Source organism: Diceros bicornis, chromosome 36 (genome assembly GCF_020826845.1).
Source record: "Diceros bicornis minor isolate mBicDic1 chromosome 36, mDicBic1.mat.cur, whole genome shotgun sequence".
NCBI classification, from domain to species: domain Eukaryota; kingdom Metazoa; phylum Chordata; class Mammalia; order Perissodactyla; family Rhinocerotidae; genus Diceros; species Diceros bicornis.
In genome coordinates, this window is record NC_080775.1 from 26,702,454 (window position 1) to 26,717,994 (window position 15,541).

General features: G+C 36.0%; 1 protein-coding gene across 2 annotated transcripts in view; it reads right to left on the reverse strand.

The window, feature by feature from the left end:
• Positions 1 to 15,541, reverse strand: part of ODAD2 (outer dynein arm docking complex subunit 2) — a 182,302-nt gene that overhangs the window by 36,459 nt on the left and 130,302 nt on the right. For both annotated transcript variants that reach the window (XM_058532680.1, XM_058532681.1), the window contains 2 exons: positions 10,774 to 10,962; positions 9,294 to 9,515 (listed from right to left, as the gene is read on the reverse strand). In XM_058532680.1, coding sequence (XP_058388663.1) covers positions 9,294 to 9,515; positions 10,774 to 10,962 — 411 coding nt within the window. The remainder of the gene's footprint in view (positions 1 to 9,293; positions 9,516 to 10,773; positions 10,963 to 15,541) is intronic.

A 15,541-nucleotide genomic window follows, 5' to 3' on the forward strand; every position in this document is an offset into this window, starting at 1 on the left:
TTAAAGGTCTGAAAGGAAAACAAGTCAGTGTAAAATTCTACATCCAGCAAAAATATTTTTCAAAGACAAAATAAAGTCTTTTTTAGACATACAAAAGCTGAAAGAATTCATCATCAACAGAACTGTACTACAAGAAATGTCAAAAGTCCTTTAGGCAGAAAGAAAATGATACCAGGTGAAAATCTGTGTCTACAAAAACGAATAAATAGCACTTTTTCCTGTTTATTTAAATCTCTGTAAAAAATAATTGACTATTTACCTCCAAAAACAAGAACAATATATTGTGGAGTTTATAATATATATGTAGGAGTCAGATGCATGACAACAAAACACAAAAGCCAGGAGGACAGACATGGAAGCATACTGTTGCATGATTCTTAAACTATATGGTTATGTGTATAATATAACTTGAAGAGGTACTGTGCTGAAATAAATATGTATAAACTTGAAAGCAACTACTAAAATAACAAAACAGAATCATAACTAAAAGCCAACAAAGGAGAGAAAATGAAATAATAAAAAAATATATTTGATTAATCCAAGAGAGGTCAGAAAAAGAAGAGAAAAGAAAGAACAGATGGGAAAACAGAAAACAAATAAGGTGACACATTTAAAGCCAACCATGTCAATAGCACATTAAATGTAAATAGTGTAAATACCCCCTCACCTTCCCCCTAAAAGGCAGAGGTTGAGATTGAATAAAAAAGCAAGCCCCAACTGTATGCTGCCTACAAATAGCCAGTTTAAATAAAAATACATAAATAGGGTAAAAGGATAGAAAAAGTTATAGAATTTGTCATGCTAATACTAACCAAAAGAAAGCAGGAGTATCTTTATTAGTGGCAGAAAATGTAGATTTCAAAACAAAGAATATGATCAGGGATAAAGATGATCATTTCAAAGTGATAAAGGGGTCATCAAGAGGACGTACTATGCCTAAATATTTATGCACCTAATACGAGAGCTTCAAAATACACAAAGAAAAAATTGATAGAACTGCAAGGGGAAATTGGCACATCCACAATAATTGGTAGAACAAGTAGTCATAACATCAATAAAGATGCAGAACACCTGAACAACAATGTCAACCAACTTAACCTTATTAAACTTTATAGGACTCTTTACCCAACCACATCAGAAGACTCATTCTTTTTAAGTGCACGTGTAACATTAACAAGATAAGCCATATTGTGAATCACAGAACAAGTCTTAAATTTTTAAGAAATATTCAAGTAATGCAATGTATGTTCTCTGACTACAATGGAATTAAATTATAAATCATCAGAAAGGCCAATGGAAAATCCTCAAATATTTGGAAACTAAACATCACACTTCTAAATAATCCATGAGTCAAAGAGAAATCAAAGGGGAAATTAGAAAGTATTTTTAACTAAATGAAAATAAAAACACAGCTTATTAAAATTTCTGGGATGCAGCTAAAGCAATATTAGAGGGAAATTTATACAACTAAGCACCTTTATTAGAAAAGAATAAAGGTATCAAATCAATTATCTTAATTTCCACTTTAAGAAACTAGACAAAGAAGAGCAAATGAAATCCCAAAGTAATCAGAAGAAAGGAAATAATAAAGATTACATTGGAAATCAATGAAATAAAAAACAGAAAAATAATAGAGAAAATCAATGAAACAAAAGCTGGTGCTTTAAGAAGATCAATAAAATTGATAGACTTCTAGCCTGACTGATCAGGAGAAAAGAGAGGACAAAAATTACCAACATCACGAATGAAAGAGGTGCTGTAACTGCAGATTCTATAGATATTAAAAGGATAAGGGAATATTATGAATAATTTTATGCCAATACATTTGATAACTTAGATGAAATGAACTAATTCCTTGAAAGACAAGCTACCAACGCTCACTCAAGAAGAAAGAAATAACCTTGAAGAGTCCTGTAGTGATTAAAGAAATTGGATTTGTTGTTTAAAATCTTCTAAAAATGAAAACTTTAGGTTCCTATGGCTTGACTTGTGAATTCTACCAAACATTTAAGGAAGAAATAATATCAGTTCTCTAAAACTCTTCCAGAAAATTGAAGAGGAAGGAACACTTCCCAACTCATTCATTGAAGCCAGCGTTACCCTGATATCAAAATAGAGAAAGCCATTACAAGAAAAGAATACTACACACCAATATCCCTCATGAACACAGATGCAAAACTCTAAGCAGCATTTTAGCAAATTAAGTTCAACAATGTATAAAAAGGACAATACATCATGACCAAGGGGGTTTATCCTGAGAACGCTGGGTTGGTTTAATATTTGAAACCAATAAATGTAATATTCCACAATAAAAAACTAAAAAATAAAAACCATAAGATAACCTCAATAGATACATAGAAAGCATTTGACAAAATCCAACATCTATTCCTGATAAAAAAATTCTTATCAAAGTAGTAATAGAAGAGAACTTCCACAACCTGATAAAGGTCATAGATGAAAAACCTACAGATAAGGTTAAACTCAATGGTGGGAGACTGAATGCATTCCCCCAAGATAAGAAATAAGATTATGATATCTGCTCTTACCACTTCTTTCCAATATTGTTCAGGAGTGTCTGGCCAACGCAATCAAGCAAGAAAAATAAATAAAAGGCAGCCAGGTCAGAAAAGAAGAAAAATGTTTATTTGCAGATGTTATGATTGTTTATACGAGAGGCTGGCAAACTACAGTCTGTTTTTGTATGGCGCACAGAATAAAGAATGGTTTTTACATTTTTGTATGGTTGTAAATAATTAATAATAATATCAACAACAACAATAAAACAAAGAAAAATCTGCAACAGAGACTATATGCATCCCATAAAACCTAAAATATTTACTATCTGGCCCTTTAGAGAAAAAGTTTGCCAATCCCTGGTCTATGTAGAAAATCTCGTGGAATCTCCAAAAACCTACCAGAACAAATAAGTGAGTTTAGCAAGGTCGTAGGATATAATAGTAATATATAAAATCAATTACATTTCCATATAACAGCAATGAACAATAAGAAATTGAAATTTTAAAATTATCATTTACAGTAGCATCAAAATATTAATTATATAGGGATAAACCTGACAAAAGATGTGAAAGACCTACATGATGAAAACTACAAAATATTGCTGAGAGATACTAAATAAGGCCTAAATTAATGGAGAGATATTCCTTTTTTTATGGATCAAAAGACTCAATATTGCTAAGATGTCAATTTTTCCCTGAAAGATGTATAGATTCAACGCCACTCCAATCAAAATCTCAGGAAGCACTTTCTATAGAAACTGACAAACTGATTTTAAAATTCACATGGAAAAGTAAAAGAACTAGAAAAGCCAAAACAACCTTAAAAAAAGAATAAGGTAAGAAGACTTAACACTACCTAGCTTTAAGGCTTATTATAAAGCTACAGTAATTAAGACAGTGTAGTATTCACATAAATATAGACAAATAGAACAATGGAACAAAACAGATATACATTCAATTGATTTTTTTCAAAACTGCAAAAGAAATTCAGTGAGGAAAGAGCAATATTTTCAACAAATGATGCTCATACGCTCCAAAATGAACTTCAATTTGTATGTAGCACCATAAACAAAAATTTACTCAAAATGGATCAGAGACTTAAATGTAAACCCAAAAGTTATAAAACTTCCAGAAGAAAACATGGATAATCCTTGTGACCATGTGTTAGGCAAATATTTCTCAGATAAAACACAAAAGCATCATCCATTTTAAAGAAAAGATAAATTGACTTCATCAAAGTTAAGAACTTCTGCTCTTCAAAAGATACAGTGAGAATACAGAAAGTGAATAGACTAGCTACAAACTGGGAGAAAATATTTGCAAACTATACATCTGGTAAAGAACTTGTATCCAAAACACATACAGAACTCTCAAAACTCAATAATAAGGAAACAACCCAATTGAAAATGGTCAAAAAATTTGAACAGTTCACCAGAGGAATTATACAGCTGGCATGTAAGCACATAAAAAGATGTTCTACATCATTAGTCATTAGGAAAGCTGACACTGGAATCATGAGACAACATTACACACCTATTAGAATGTCTAGAATTAAAAAAGACAACATAGCAACTGTTGGAGAGGATGCTCTCATACACTGCTAGTGGGAATGTAAAATGGCACAACCACTTTGGAAAACAGTTTGGCAATTTCTTAAAAAGTTAAACGTACACACACCACGTGATCCAGCCATTCACGCCTAGGTATTCACCCAAGAGGAGTGAAAGCATACGTCCACACAAAAACTTGTACATGAATATTCAGAGCAGCTTTATTTGTAATAACCGCAAATTGGAAATAACTCAGATGTCCATCAACAAGTGAAAGGATAAACAAATTGTGATACAGCCAATGGAACACCACTCAGCAATAAGAGTGAACTGTGGATACATGTAACAGCATGCATAAATAAGAAAATAATTAAGATGAGTGAAAGCAGCCAAACAAAAAAACAAGAACATACTGTATGATCCCATTTATGTTAAATTCTAGAAGTGCAAACTAATCTATATTGACAGAAAGCAGATCAGTGCTTGCTCAGGGACAGACAGGGGCAAGAAAGAGCATTTACAAAGGGGTACCAGGAAATTTGGGGGGTCATTATCTTGATTTGGTAATGGTTTGATGGGTGTGTATATATATATGTCAAAACTTATCAAATTGTATACTTTAAATATGTACATGTGTATATCAATTACACCTCAATAATGCTATTACTCTTTTTAAGTTAAAAAGGTAAAAATGAAATAAGGAAAACATTTGATATATGTATTAATATTAAATAGGATAAACTAAAATCTAACCTATTTGAACCCTTAAGTAAACATAAATTTCATTCTTGCTTTAAAGTAAAAATGCAAATAAGAAAAAAGTCAATCAGAAACAAGTGTGTATAGGACTCTATACATGGTATCATAATATAGTCACTGATACCTAATAGTCCTATTAAGTAATTTAAAAGCATATTTCCAAGTGCACTATCCCTAGCACCCAGGGAATATCTGAAATGTGAGGAAAGTACTCAAAACCACCGAGTTACATTAAGAGTTTTAATTAACAGAAAATATTATAATTCGATCAAACATTAAGTATGTAGACTGCATATAGACACTGAGATCTGGGGTGACCTCAGTCTCTAAAGTCCATTTACTTGACTCAAAAGCTTTAGTGATATTTTTCTTTTCCTATGCCAGGCTTCAAAAACTACGAGGTGTGTTTGCTTCTGGGTTCATCTTCCTGGTTTCCTGGAATGCCACTACAGGTGCTGAGTCTGGGAGGCACCCAGGACAGTCGTTTCAGCTGCACCTAAACTGAAATGCTCTCTCCTCACTCTCACTGCTGGACCCACTTCTAGTTGTATTTTCTGCAATCTCTTCAATTTACTGCCCTCTGGAAAGTTATAGGCCATAACTGCCCAGCATAGAAATTTGCAAAAACAAATCCAATGTCACCATGGGAAAGGGAGCTTAATGCCATTTACACGTGCTCATCATCTTTCTATTTGATCACTTTTTCTGTCTTAGGAAAGGGCTTGTCTTGCTCAGTTTTTCCTGCAACTTCTTCTCCTCCTTATATTACTTCCTATGTTATAGTTTTCTTATAATTATCAAATAACTTTGGTATATCTCCCAGAATTCTCATATTTTCAGTATCGTTGCCAACAGCTCTGCATCCACATTCACAAGGTTTTGTACTGGAGGTCTGTGTGAAATCATAAAGAGGATAGGAATTGAATTATTCCTATCACATTATATTTACCAGAGCAGGGGATTTATTAGTTCATACAGAAGAGATTCTTACCCGGAAAGGCTCTACCACAAGGATTATTTTTCAACGTAATTGAGTCAGGAAATCCTTGTTGACCACTTAGCAGTGTTTAAACACAAACCCTTTGGAAACTTGCTCTTCCTTTGGCTTCTAGAACTCCTGGTTAACCTGTTAACTTCTCAAGTTTACTTTGACAACTCCTCCTCCTAGTTTATTTGCTCTGTGAGTGAAAATGTAGACATTTCCCAGGCTTCTCTGAACTCTCTGCCAAAAACATCTTATCCATCCTCCTTCGTGGTTTAATATTTCTCCACTGAACTTCCAGAATCTTCCCCTCTCTCCTGTCTCTAGACTTCGCTGTCCAATAAGAAAACCACTAGCCACTAGTGAGAACTTGATATGTGGCCTGTCCAAATTGAGATGTATTGTAAGGATAAACCACACATGGATTTTGAAGACTTTAATACAAAAAAAAAAAAAATGTAAAATATCTTATTAGTATTTTTATATTGATTATATGTTAAAATAATATTTTAGCTATCTTGGGTTAAATAAATATATTACTAAAATAATTTTACCTGTGTCTTTTTATCCTGTCTGAAATCGTGGCTACTAGAAAATTTAATATTATGTATATTAGCTCACGTTACATTTCTACTGGACAGCACTGCTCTAGACCTAAAATTCAAACTGACCATTTAAATTGAACATACTAGGAACTGAACTCAGTCTATTCCAGACCCACAAGCCTGCTCCTTCACTGTTATTACAGAACAAACAACAGTTGGCACGAGACAGATACATTGCATGACGTCAGGCAATTTCCCAGCTGCTGTTGGGGAAACTGTATGGCAAAGGTTAACTCTAGAATAAATTACTTACGAACAGGGTGACAGGATGACTCTGGTAATTGTCAAAGTGCCTGTCAACACTGCTCATGGGCAGCTGCAGCAGGAATGTTGTAGGACTGGGAAATAACACTATAAGCATTTGACTAGAAAGGTGCAGTAGCAATTAGGAATGAAAACAGCCAGGGATTTGCCAAAATAGTGGAGAAAGTTTATATGCATTTGAAGTCAGAAATGTTGGCAGTTACACACTGTGACAGATTCACTGCAGTTACTATACCCCACTCTCCCCTGCAATGTGCTAAATATTTTCTTCATTCTCTTGGATAATGGAACCCTTCTCCTCATCTAGCTTGGAACTTGGAGTCACTTTTTTTTTTTTTTTAATTTTTTTGTTTATTGCAGTAACATTGGTTTATAACATTGTAAAAATTTCAGGTGTACATCATTGTACTTCTATTTCTGCATAGATTACATCATGTTCACCACCAAAATACTAATTACAACCCATCACCACACACATGTACCGAATTATCCCTTTCACCCTCCTCTCTCCCCCCTTCCCCTGTGGTAACCACCAATCCAATCTCTGTCCCTATGTGTTTGTTTATTGTTGTTATTATCTACTACTTAATGAAGGAAATCATACGGTATTTGACCTTCTCCCTCTGACTTATTTCACTTTGCATTATACTCTCAATGTCCATACATGGAGTCACTTTTGACATGACCTTTTCCTTTATTCCCCATAACCAAGCAACTACCAAACCCCATTTATTCTACCTACATCCGGTACACCACATCCTCATTTTTTCCCTCCTTAAAGAAAACCAGAGAAGGGAGACATAGATCCTTATGCTTCCCCCACAGTCCCAAGAAGGAAGAGCCCACAGTAAGGCCTGCCTCTCTATCATGACAGAGTAACTTATAAAAAGCAAGGTCCTCTTCTTTACAGTTGTGCTCCAGTAGAAATAGCAGATAGTCAGGAATGCAAATAGATGAGACAGAGAGGCCCTCAGGATACCTAACGATGACCTGGGATGGGTCTAGAACAAACAAACCCTACTTTCTTTCTTGTTCCTCTAACACATATAAGCTGTGTGGGTTGGTGAACACAGTTTTAACACTTGACATAGCAGAATACAACTCATAAATGATTTTGGATGATTATTTACTTGCATTAGAAGAAATAATTGAGAGTTGTGTATACACATGGCACATATGTCAATTGAACTGTAACGTGTAAACCTTATTAAATTTACAACTTTCTAGTAGTCTAGAAATTCTCTTCTTAATGTAACTGGCAATTGTCTAAGCATATGTTATACGTCCGACACTTTACTGGGCCACTTAATTTTGATAGCTTTGTTTTTTTTTTTAAACTGTATACTTATGGCAAGTTAGGTTGTGCAAGTCCTTGTTCCATAATAGAATGTATAATTTTAAATTAGAAAATCTTCTTTTTTGAAGTGTGAACATAATCATGTAGAAATTATGGCATTTTTATCATTCTTTAGCAATTTGAAATTAACATTCCCAATATATTTTTTATAATTTGCTTTGAAAAATTAGCGCTTAGTTTAAAAGGTGCTTTTTATGCCAGCTTTTTGCTTGAAGAAACTAATTTGGCCTAACCTATGTGCTATAAAAACAGATTTATAATGGAAAAGTTGACATATTTAAATGTAAATTGGGTTTAATTTAAGAAAAATTAACATCACATTCTTCAACTATAATAGGTTTGAAGGATAAATTAAAATAATTGCCTCAAAAAATTACCAATTGGTATTTTAAGAGTATTATTCCTCCTAAGATGTTTCATATTCAGCATATATAATATAGTTGACTAGATATGATTAACTAGAGATTTTACTTTAACTCTTGTCTGAAAGATCAAGCCCACTTTGGGTATACATTTCAAAACGTAAATGCACCTGGTTATCATGGGCTCCAAATTGAAGTAATAAGCGGTAAAATTATATTGTACCAGAAAACAAGCTACAGAAAAGAACTAACATTTTAAATCAATTTTTCCTAATACATGTAAGCTGTTCATGTACTCTTAAGCATTTTTATGTTTACTGTGATCAAAATATTCCATTCAGAAGCTCTAGGTGGTTTCCAAGTACAAGTACATTAAAAATCTATGTGCAGAAACTCTCCTACCTGTATATTGATTAAAGGCAAAGAAAATCTGATGTAAATTGTTTTTTGAAAAAATGTCTTTGAATTGGTCCTTTGCTATCATGGTTAAAACTGTCAAGCTATAGTCTAGTTGTGATTTCAGCCAATTCCTTTGTTGTTTAGTTGGTGCCCGTATTTTATTATTTAAGTGCTAAGTAAATAATACATTATATAGAATTATGAATACCACTGATTATTGATGTGCTGTACATTTCCTTTAATCAAATTCAAATTATGGAATGATTACTTATTTTACTGAGTCCATTTTATATTTTTTGATTTAGAAAAATTTTACCTCCCCACAACTTTTTTGCAGCATAAGCCTTGATCACACACAGCTCAACTGCAGCCAGGACCCAATGAGTAGGCAGTTTCGTGTGTTCAAATACCTTCTTTAGTAAAACCTTAACATGACTTAAGTTTCTTTCCAGCCACATTTACCTAACTCAGACTAAACCACAAAGTCAATCAACTGTACCTTGACCGCGCCATTCTCATGCATGGTGATGCAGTTATCGGCGTCTTCTGAGAGTTGGTACAAGGCTTGAGCTGTTGCTCGATGCACGTTGGTGTCATTTGATTTCAGGTAACGCACTAATGGAGCCACTGCTTTGTGCTCGCCAAAGGCCACTCTGTTTCTGCCCCACATACAGCAACGTGAAACAGCTTCTGCTAGATGACGCCTCAGTTTATCATTATTCTGCACAAAGGAAACAAATTGTGGTATGTGCACCGTAATGATCCTGTGAGATCACGTTTATGTGCTAGATGTTTATTGCCCACTAAGATGCCAATGAGCCAAGAGAGAAGGGCTAGCTGGCTATTCAGGCAGTGTCTTGAAGGGAACCAGTATTTTGGTGGGTCATCAATGGACCAAGGTTCAATCTTGAGTTTTCTTTTTATGACCTGAACATAGTCAGTGCACTCAAAGGTGTCCAGGTGTCTGGCATTAGTTATTTGCTCAAGGCTAGATTTCCTTTTGAGTAAGTCTACTTACAACACAGAATTACAGATCAAGAAGTGGTTTAGTAAAAAAATAATTCTTAAGGGAGCATTTCACTTAAGTGGGATAAGTGGATTAACTCTACTTCTTCACCCTAGGAATACTTCTGCATCAGGAATACACCTTGGTTCCCAAAAGAGAGAAGACAGTGCAGCAAACAATGACATGTTTTGAGTCCACCATTTTCCTTTCTGCATTCTTGATGAAGACTATGTCCTTCTTTTTGTATGTTAATTACCCTCTATAGGTATAATGTAATTGAATAGGATATCACTTTCTGTTTGTAAATTGTACTGTTCTCTTGATTCAGGCAACAACTTGGTGTCCTTAACTGAATCTGGCAGATAGGAACTCAACATTAGACTGGCCTTAAAAAGTCCTCTAGACCAAGCATCCTCCCAACGATTGAATTTCTGCTCTATGACTTTTCTGCCAAGTGGTAGTCCAAGCTGTGCTCAAATACCTCTGCTCATGGTGAAGTCATTATCTCTCAAGGCTGCTTATTCTATCTGGCACAGCTCTGGATAAACAATACAGTGATTGCCAAAGTCTTCTAGCTCAAGAATGCCATCAATCCAAGCTTGCTGAGGTGCATTTAAATTCTAAAGTTGGCATGAACAGTTATCTTAAGGATAACAATAATGATGGTGACGAAGATGATAGTTAACACTTACACAATAACATTTATATTTTCCAACACTTTGCTTGTCAGTGACAATTAAAAAACAGCCTCTATTTTATAAGGATCTTGCATATTAACATTGTCCAGTGTAAAACATACTTTCACGTTGATTTGTCTCAGAGAAATTACATGAATTAACCAAACTCTCATACATCATAAGTGAGGATATTAAGCTTGAATCCAGGTCTCTGAACTTGAAGCTCATTGTTTTTGCCACTACACCATGATATCTTATGACAATATGCATTTAAAATAAAAAGATGGGTTACTTACTGTATTTGCTAGTTTAGACAATAAAGGGACAACTCCATGATCTGTAATAACAGCTAAATTTTCTTGATCTTTGGCTATATTGGTAATAGCAGCACATACACTCGCCAAAACTTCTTTATTGTCTGATTTCAGTAAATTGACAACAAGCTCCAAACCACCAACAAAGGAACGAACCATTTCTCCAGCATCCTAGGTAATAATAAAAAAAAAGATGATATCAAAAATAAACCTATATTTAGGCACTTTTAAAAAGCAGAAAGTTGGGGCCGGCCCCGCGGCTTAGCGGTTAAGTGCACACGCTCCGCTGCTGGCGGCCCGGGTTCGGATCCCGGGCGCGCACCGACGCACCGCTTCTCCCGCCATGCTGAGGCTGCGTCCCACATACAGCAACTAGAAGGATGTGCAGCTATGACATACAACTATCTACTGGGGCTTTGGGGGAAAAATAAATAAATAAAATTATTAAAAAGCAGAAAGTAATGACAAGGCTGTGAAGTACATCTTTGGCATGAAAAACAAATTCGGTTTTAATTTATTTCTATGTTTTACATAATTTCTGTGTATGTATATAAAGTATGTGTGTGTGTATACATACAATTCAGTTTCAACAAATATTTATTGAACAACTATTATGTGAGAGTCACTGTGCTAACTACTGGGGATATAGAAGTTAACAAAATATAGTTGAGTCTTATTTGCAGTTATGTTCTATAAAGTAATCAAAAAAACTGAATTAGTGAATACTTGACCACTGCTCCTAGGAGAAATACAGGGTTAGGTTCCTGCAAGCTTCTGGTCACATTTTCATCAACTGATCAGTAAATAACCTTATTTTATGTTTGTTTCTGTTTAAAGACATCTTATTTCACATATTGTTAATTCATTAACACTGAACTCATGGACAACACAACAATTCATGCCTGAATGAAGCTAATCTAACATGTATTTTCTCTGTAAGGCTCATCGCAGCCTTCTTGCGCTTAGGAACACTAGACAGCATTTCAGTACAGTGCTTGGGGGCCATTTTATATAGTGAAATCACTAACAAAAACCAGAAAAATCCAGAAAATGTGGCACTAAGTAGACCTTTGTTTACAGTATGAGAGCTAAAACAAGAAGGCAGAGCATCATCGTGTTTAGCCTTAGCTGAGAACGTGTGTGATGGGTGACTCAAATTCTTTACCTTTCTGTGTGTGTCCAAGAATGACCAAGGAAGTGCTCTGAGTATTGATTTTAGGGGTACAAAAAATTTTAGCAAGTAGGCAAATTCCCAAACAGAATCTGTGAATAATATGGATTGACTGTGTATACTCTTTTGCCATCACATTGCTTACAGTCTAGTGGGGAAGGTGGGCATTAAGAAATTACAGGTATAATGAACAGCATTAAGGAGGAAGAGGTAAAGATACTACAGATACACACAACAAGGGAGTCTCCGCTGGTGTAAAGATTCAAGGACTGCCTTCCAAGAGGCTGTCTGTAAGCTGAGGCCTAAGGGATGAGGAGTCATCCAGTGCAAAGGGGATTCTAGATGGAGGAATCATCATGTAACACAGATCTGAGAGAGAGAGAGAGGTGACTTTTGTCTCCTTCAGAATGGTTAGAGCACAAAATAGGAAAGAGAATGGGAGAAAACAAGACTTAGGAGGTGGGATCTCGAAGGGTCTTATAAGCCTTGGTAGAGAGTCTGGTGTTCATTTTAAGGGCATGTGAAAGCCAGTGCAGAGGTTTAAGTGTGCATCTGGCAAGTGAGGTGGGGAGGAGATTTTATCAATTTAGCATCATGGAAGATCTCTCAGGATTGCAGAGTTGGGATTGGAGCAGGGAACGGTGTTGGGAACTCAGAGGCTATTTCACTGAGTTCAGATAAGAGGTGGTGATAGTTTGGATACAGGTGATGTCTAGGCCTGGAGAGAAGGGTGTGGTTTGTGAGTATTGATTGGAGAAGATAAGGACGAGTGATCCAGTGATGATTCCCACGCTTCTGGCTTGACCTAGTGGTACTAATGTTGGAAAGGGAGGGTTTTGTTTTGCTTTCTTGGTTGGGGGAAGGGTGGTATTTGGTATTAGAACATCTAATTTGAATGATGTACCCACAAGACATTTAAGTGGAGACATCCAGGAGTCAGTTGGATATATGGGTTTGGAGCTCAGGAAAGAAAACTAGGCTAGAGGAGTAATTTGGAGGTCATCAGCATAAAGGCTGTAACTGAAGTAATGAGTGTGAAAGAGTGGAGAGTGAGATAAAAAGGGGCTCTTCATCCCAGGGTCGCAAGTGTGGGCAGAGGGAAAGAATTTGTCAGAGGAACCTGAAAAAGACAGTTGAACAGAAATCCCCACCTCCCCTGATATATGGCAGTGGCTGTGTAATGCCCACCAATTATTTGGCTCCATGGCTTTCTCAAATAATAGAAATTAACATTTTTGAGCACCAATTATATATCAGGCACTTTGCATAAATTATCTCAGTTAAACCTCACAATAACCATGCAAAGTAGTTATTATTTTTTCCATTTTAGATTTTAAAAACTGAGCTCCAAAGATGTTGAACCTCATAAACTAGATTGTATTCTTCTTGAAGGCAGGGGCCATGTTTTAGTAAACTTAGTGATCTTTATAAATCATAAATCAGATCGTCTGATCCCTATAACCCCCAAATTCTCCCACAGCTCCCCCCTGCCCTTGGGATAAAATCCAAACTCCACATGTGGTTTACAGGCCCTTCATGGTGTGCCTCCAGCTTCCCTGCCTCGCTTTCTCTGCTTTGATCTCCCTTTACCAGCCCCCCAGCAGGCACTAAGCCAGTGGCTTTCCACGGGAGCTAATAATCAGGATCCTGAGACTTATTCTCTGAGAATGTGATTCATTAAGTCTGGGGTGGGGCCTACAAAAAAAAAATCTGTATTTTTAAAAACTCTCCTGGTGAGTCTGAACTTCAGCTGGTATTGGGAACACTGCTTACGCATCAGTCCTTCAGGTTGCATGTCCTCAAATGTGCTGCTTGCACATGTCTCCACATCCTTGCACATGCCTTTTTTGTCTACTTTCTTATTAGCTTGGGAATGCCTACCCATCCTCATCTACCAACTGAGGAATCCATTTTCTTCAGGAAGCTCTTCCTGAACCTCAAGTCTGGGTTAAGCACCCCCTCCTGTAATACCTGTTCTTCTATACTATAACACTTATCACTCTATGCAGTAGTGGCTTATTTATTTGCCTTTGACTTCGAACTGTAATTTCCAGAAGGGCAGGGATTCTTTCTGTCTTGTTCATTGTTGTACGCCCAGTGCCTATGCCAGTTTCTAGCAGTGAGTATATGCTCAATTAATATTCATTGCATTTGATTATTTATAATTATATTCATCGCATTTGATTATTTGCAAACTCGCAGCGATAAATGGAAGCCTTCACCGAGGGCATAACAAATCAAACAAAGCTTCTAGTAAATGGTGCAGGAAGAACTCAGGTCGGGTTCCTCCCAAGTCTAAGGGCAAAGCATCTTTTTCCATAACATGCTGCCTCTCTGAATTGCTGTGGAAGTAATGTCAGCAATACTGGTGGTCTCGCTCTCCACGTCAAATTTAAATACAATTTCTGATAGTTATGACACACTTCCAAACTCTGATGTATTAATAAAATTATCTGGAAAATATTTAATTGGCATTTTTTCCTAAAATTCTACAATAATGTTTTTTATGTAATACAAAAGAAATTATTATACTTTCAACTGTTTTCTACATTGTCACCTTATTACACTTCTATGCATTAGGATGCAATTAAATCAAAAGATTATAAATATGAATTTATTAACCTTCAATCAAATATCCAACATAATTTAATCCAAATTACCCTTTGAGGTACTTAGTAGTGGTAGTTGTTGTAGTATTTCCACGTTACAGATGAGGAAAACCTCACAGGAATGAATTAATATATGAAAAGAAAAGTGGTAAGTGGCAGAAGTGGGATTTGGATCCACATCTGCTTGATCCCAAAGCCACTCTACCATATGGTGATTATGCAAATCCTAACCACATACTTGGTGCAAATGAGGTAAATTCATAATCCTAACCACATACTTGGTCCAGTTGCACATGTAAATTCAAAAGCAAAAACAACCGCTCTTAGAATTTCAGGGAACTGCAAAAGCATAGCCCAAAAGCTCAACTTTTCTAAGTGATATCATATGTGTCAATAATCTAATACATTTGTCGATTATGAAATTACAGAACAATTTTTTTTTCTCAAGAAAAACTGGAGGAATTCTGGAAAAATGATGGTGGCCTAGTTTTGGAATCTCCCTATAAAAATGCAGCAACTAGTCTAGCAAAGCAAAAAAACATAAGGACAACACGTACAACAATACTAGTGACAAAGTATATACCCTGATGCCAAAATACAAGCAGATGGAGACAAAGTACCAACCGCTACAAAGCACACATGCTCTAAGAAACTCCCGAAATCTGCGGAGGGAAGGCAGAGGGACTTGTGGGGCCCTGAGAACCAGGGAACCCAAACTGCCATTAGGTCTCACTGGGAAGCTCAGGAACAGCAGTAGAACGTGGGAATGGACTTTTCTGGCTCTGATTAATAAATAAGACTAAGATGCCATGAGATCTGATGTTGCTGGCGCATTCTGGAGGTCTGAGTCCGGTGAATTCTCAAAACTACAAACTGAAGCCCCTTCCTAGGACAAAGCCCTGCACTGAGGAGAAACTACTGGGAGTTGCATCCAAATTGAGCAAGGCAGGGACAATGGGATGAAGGGATG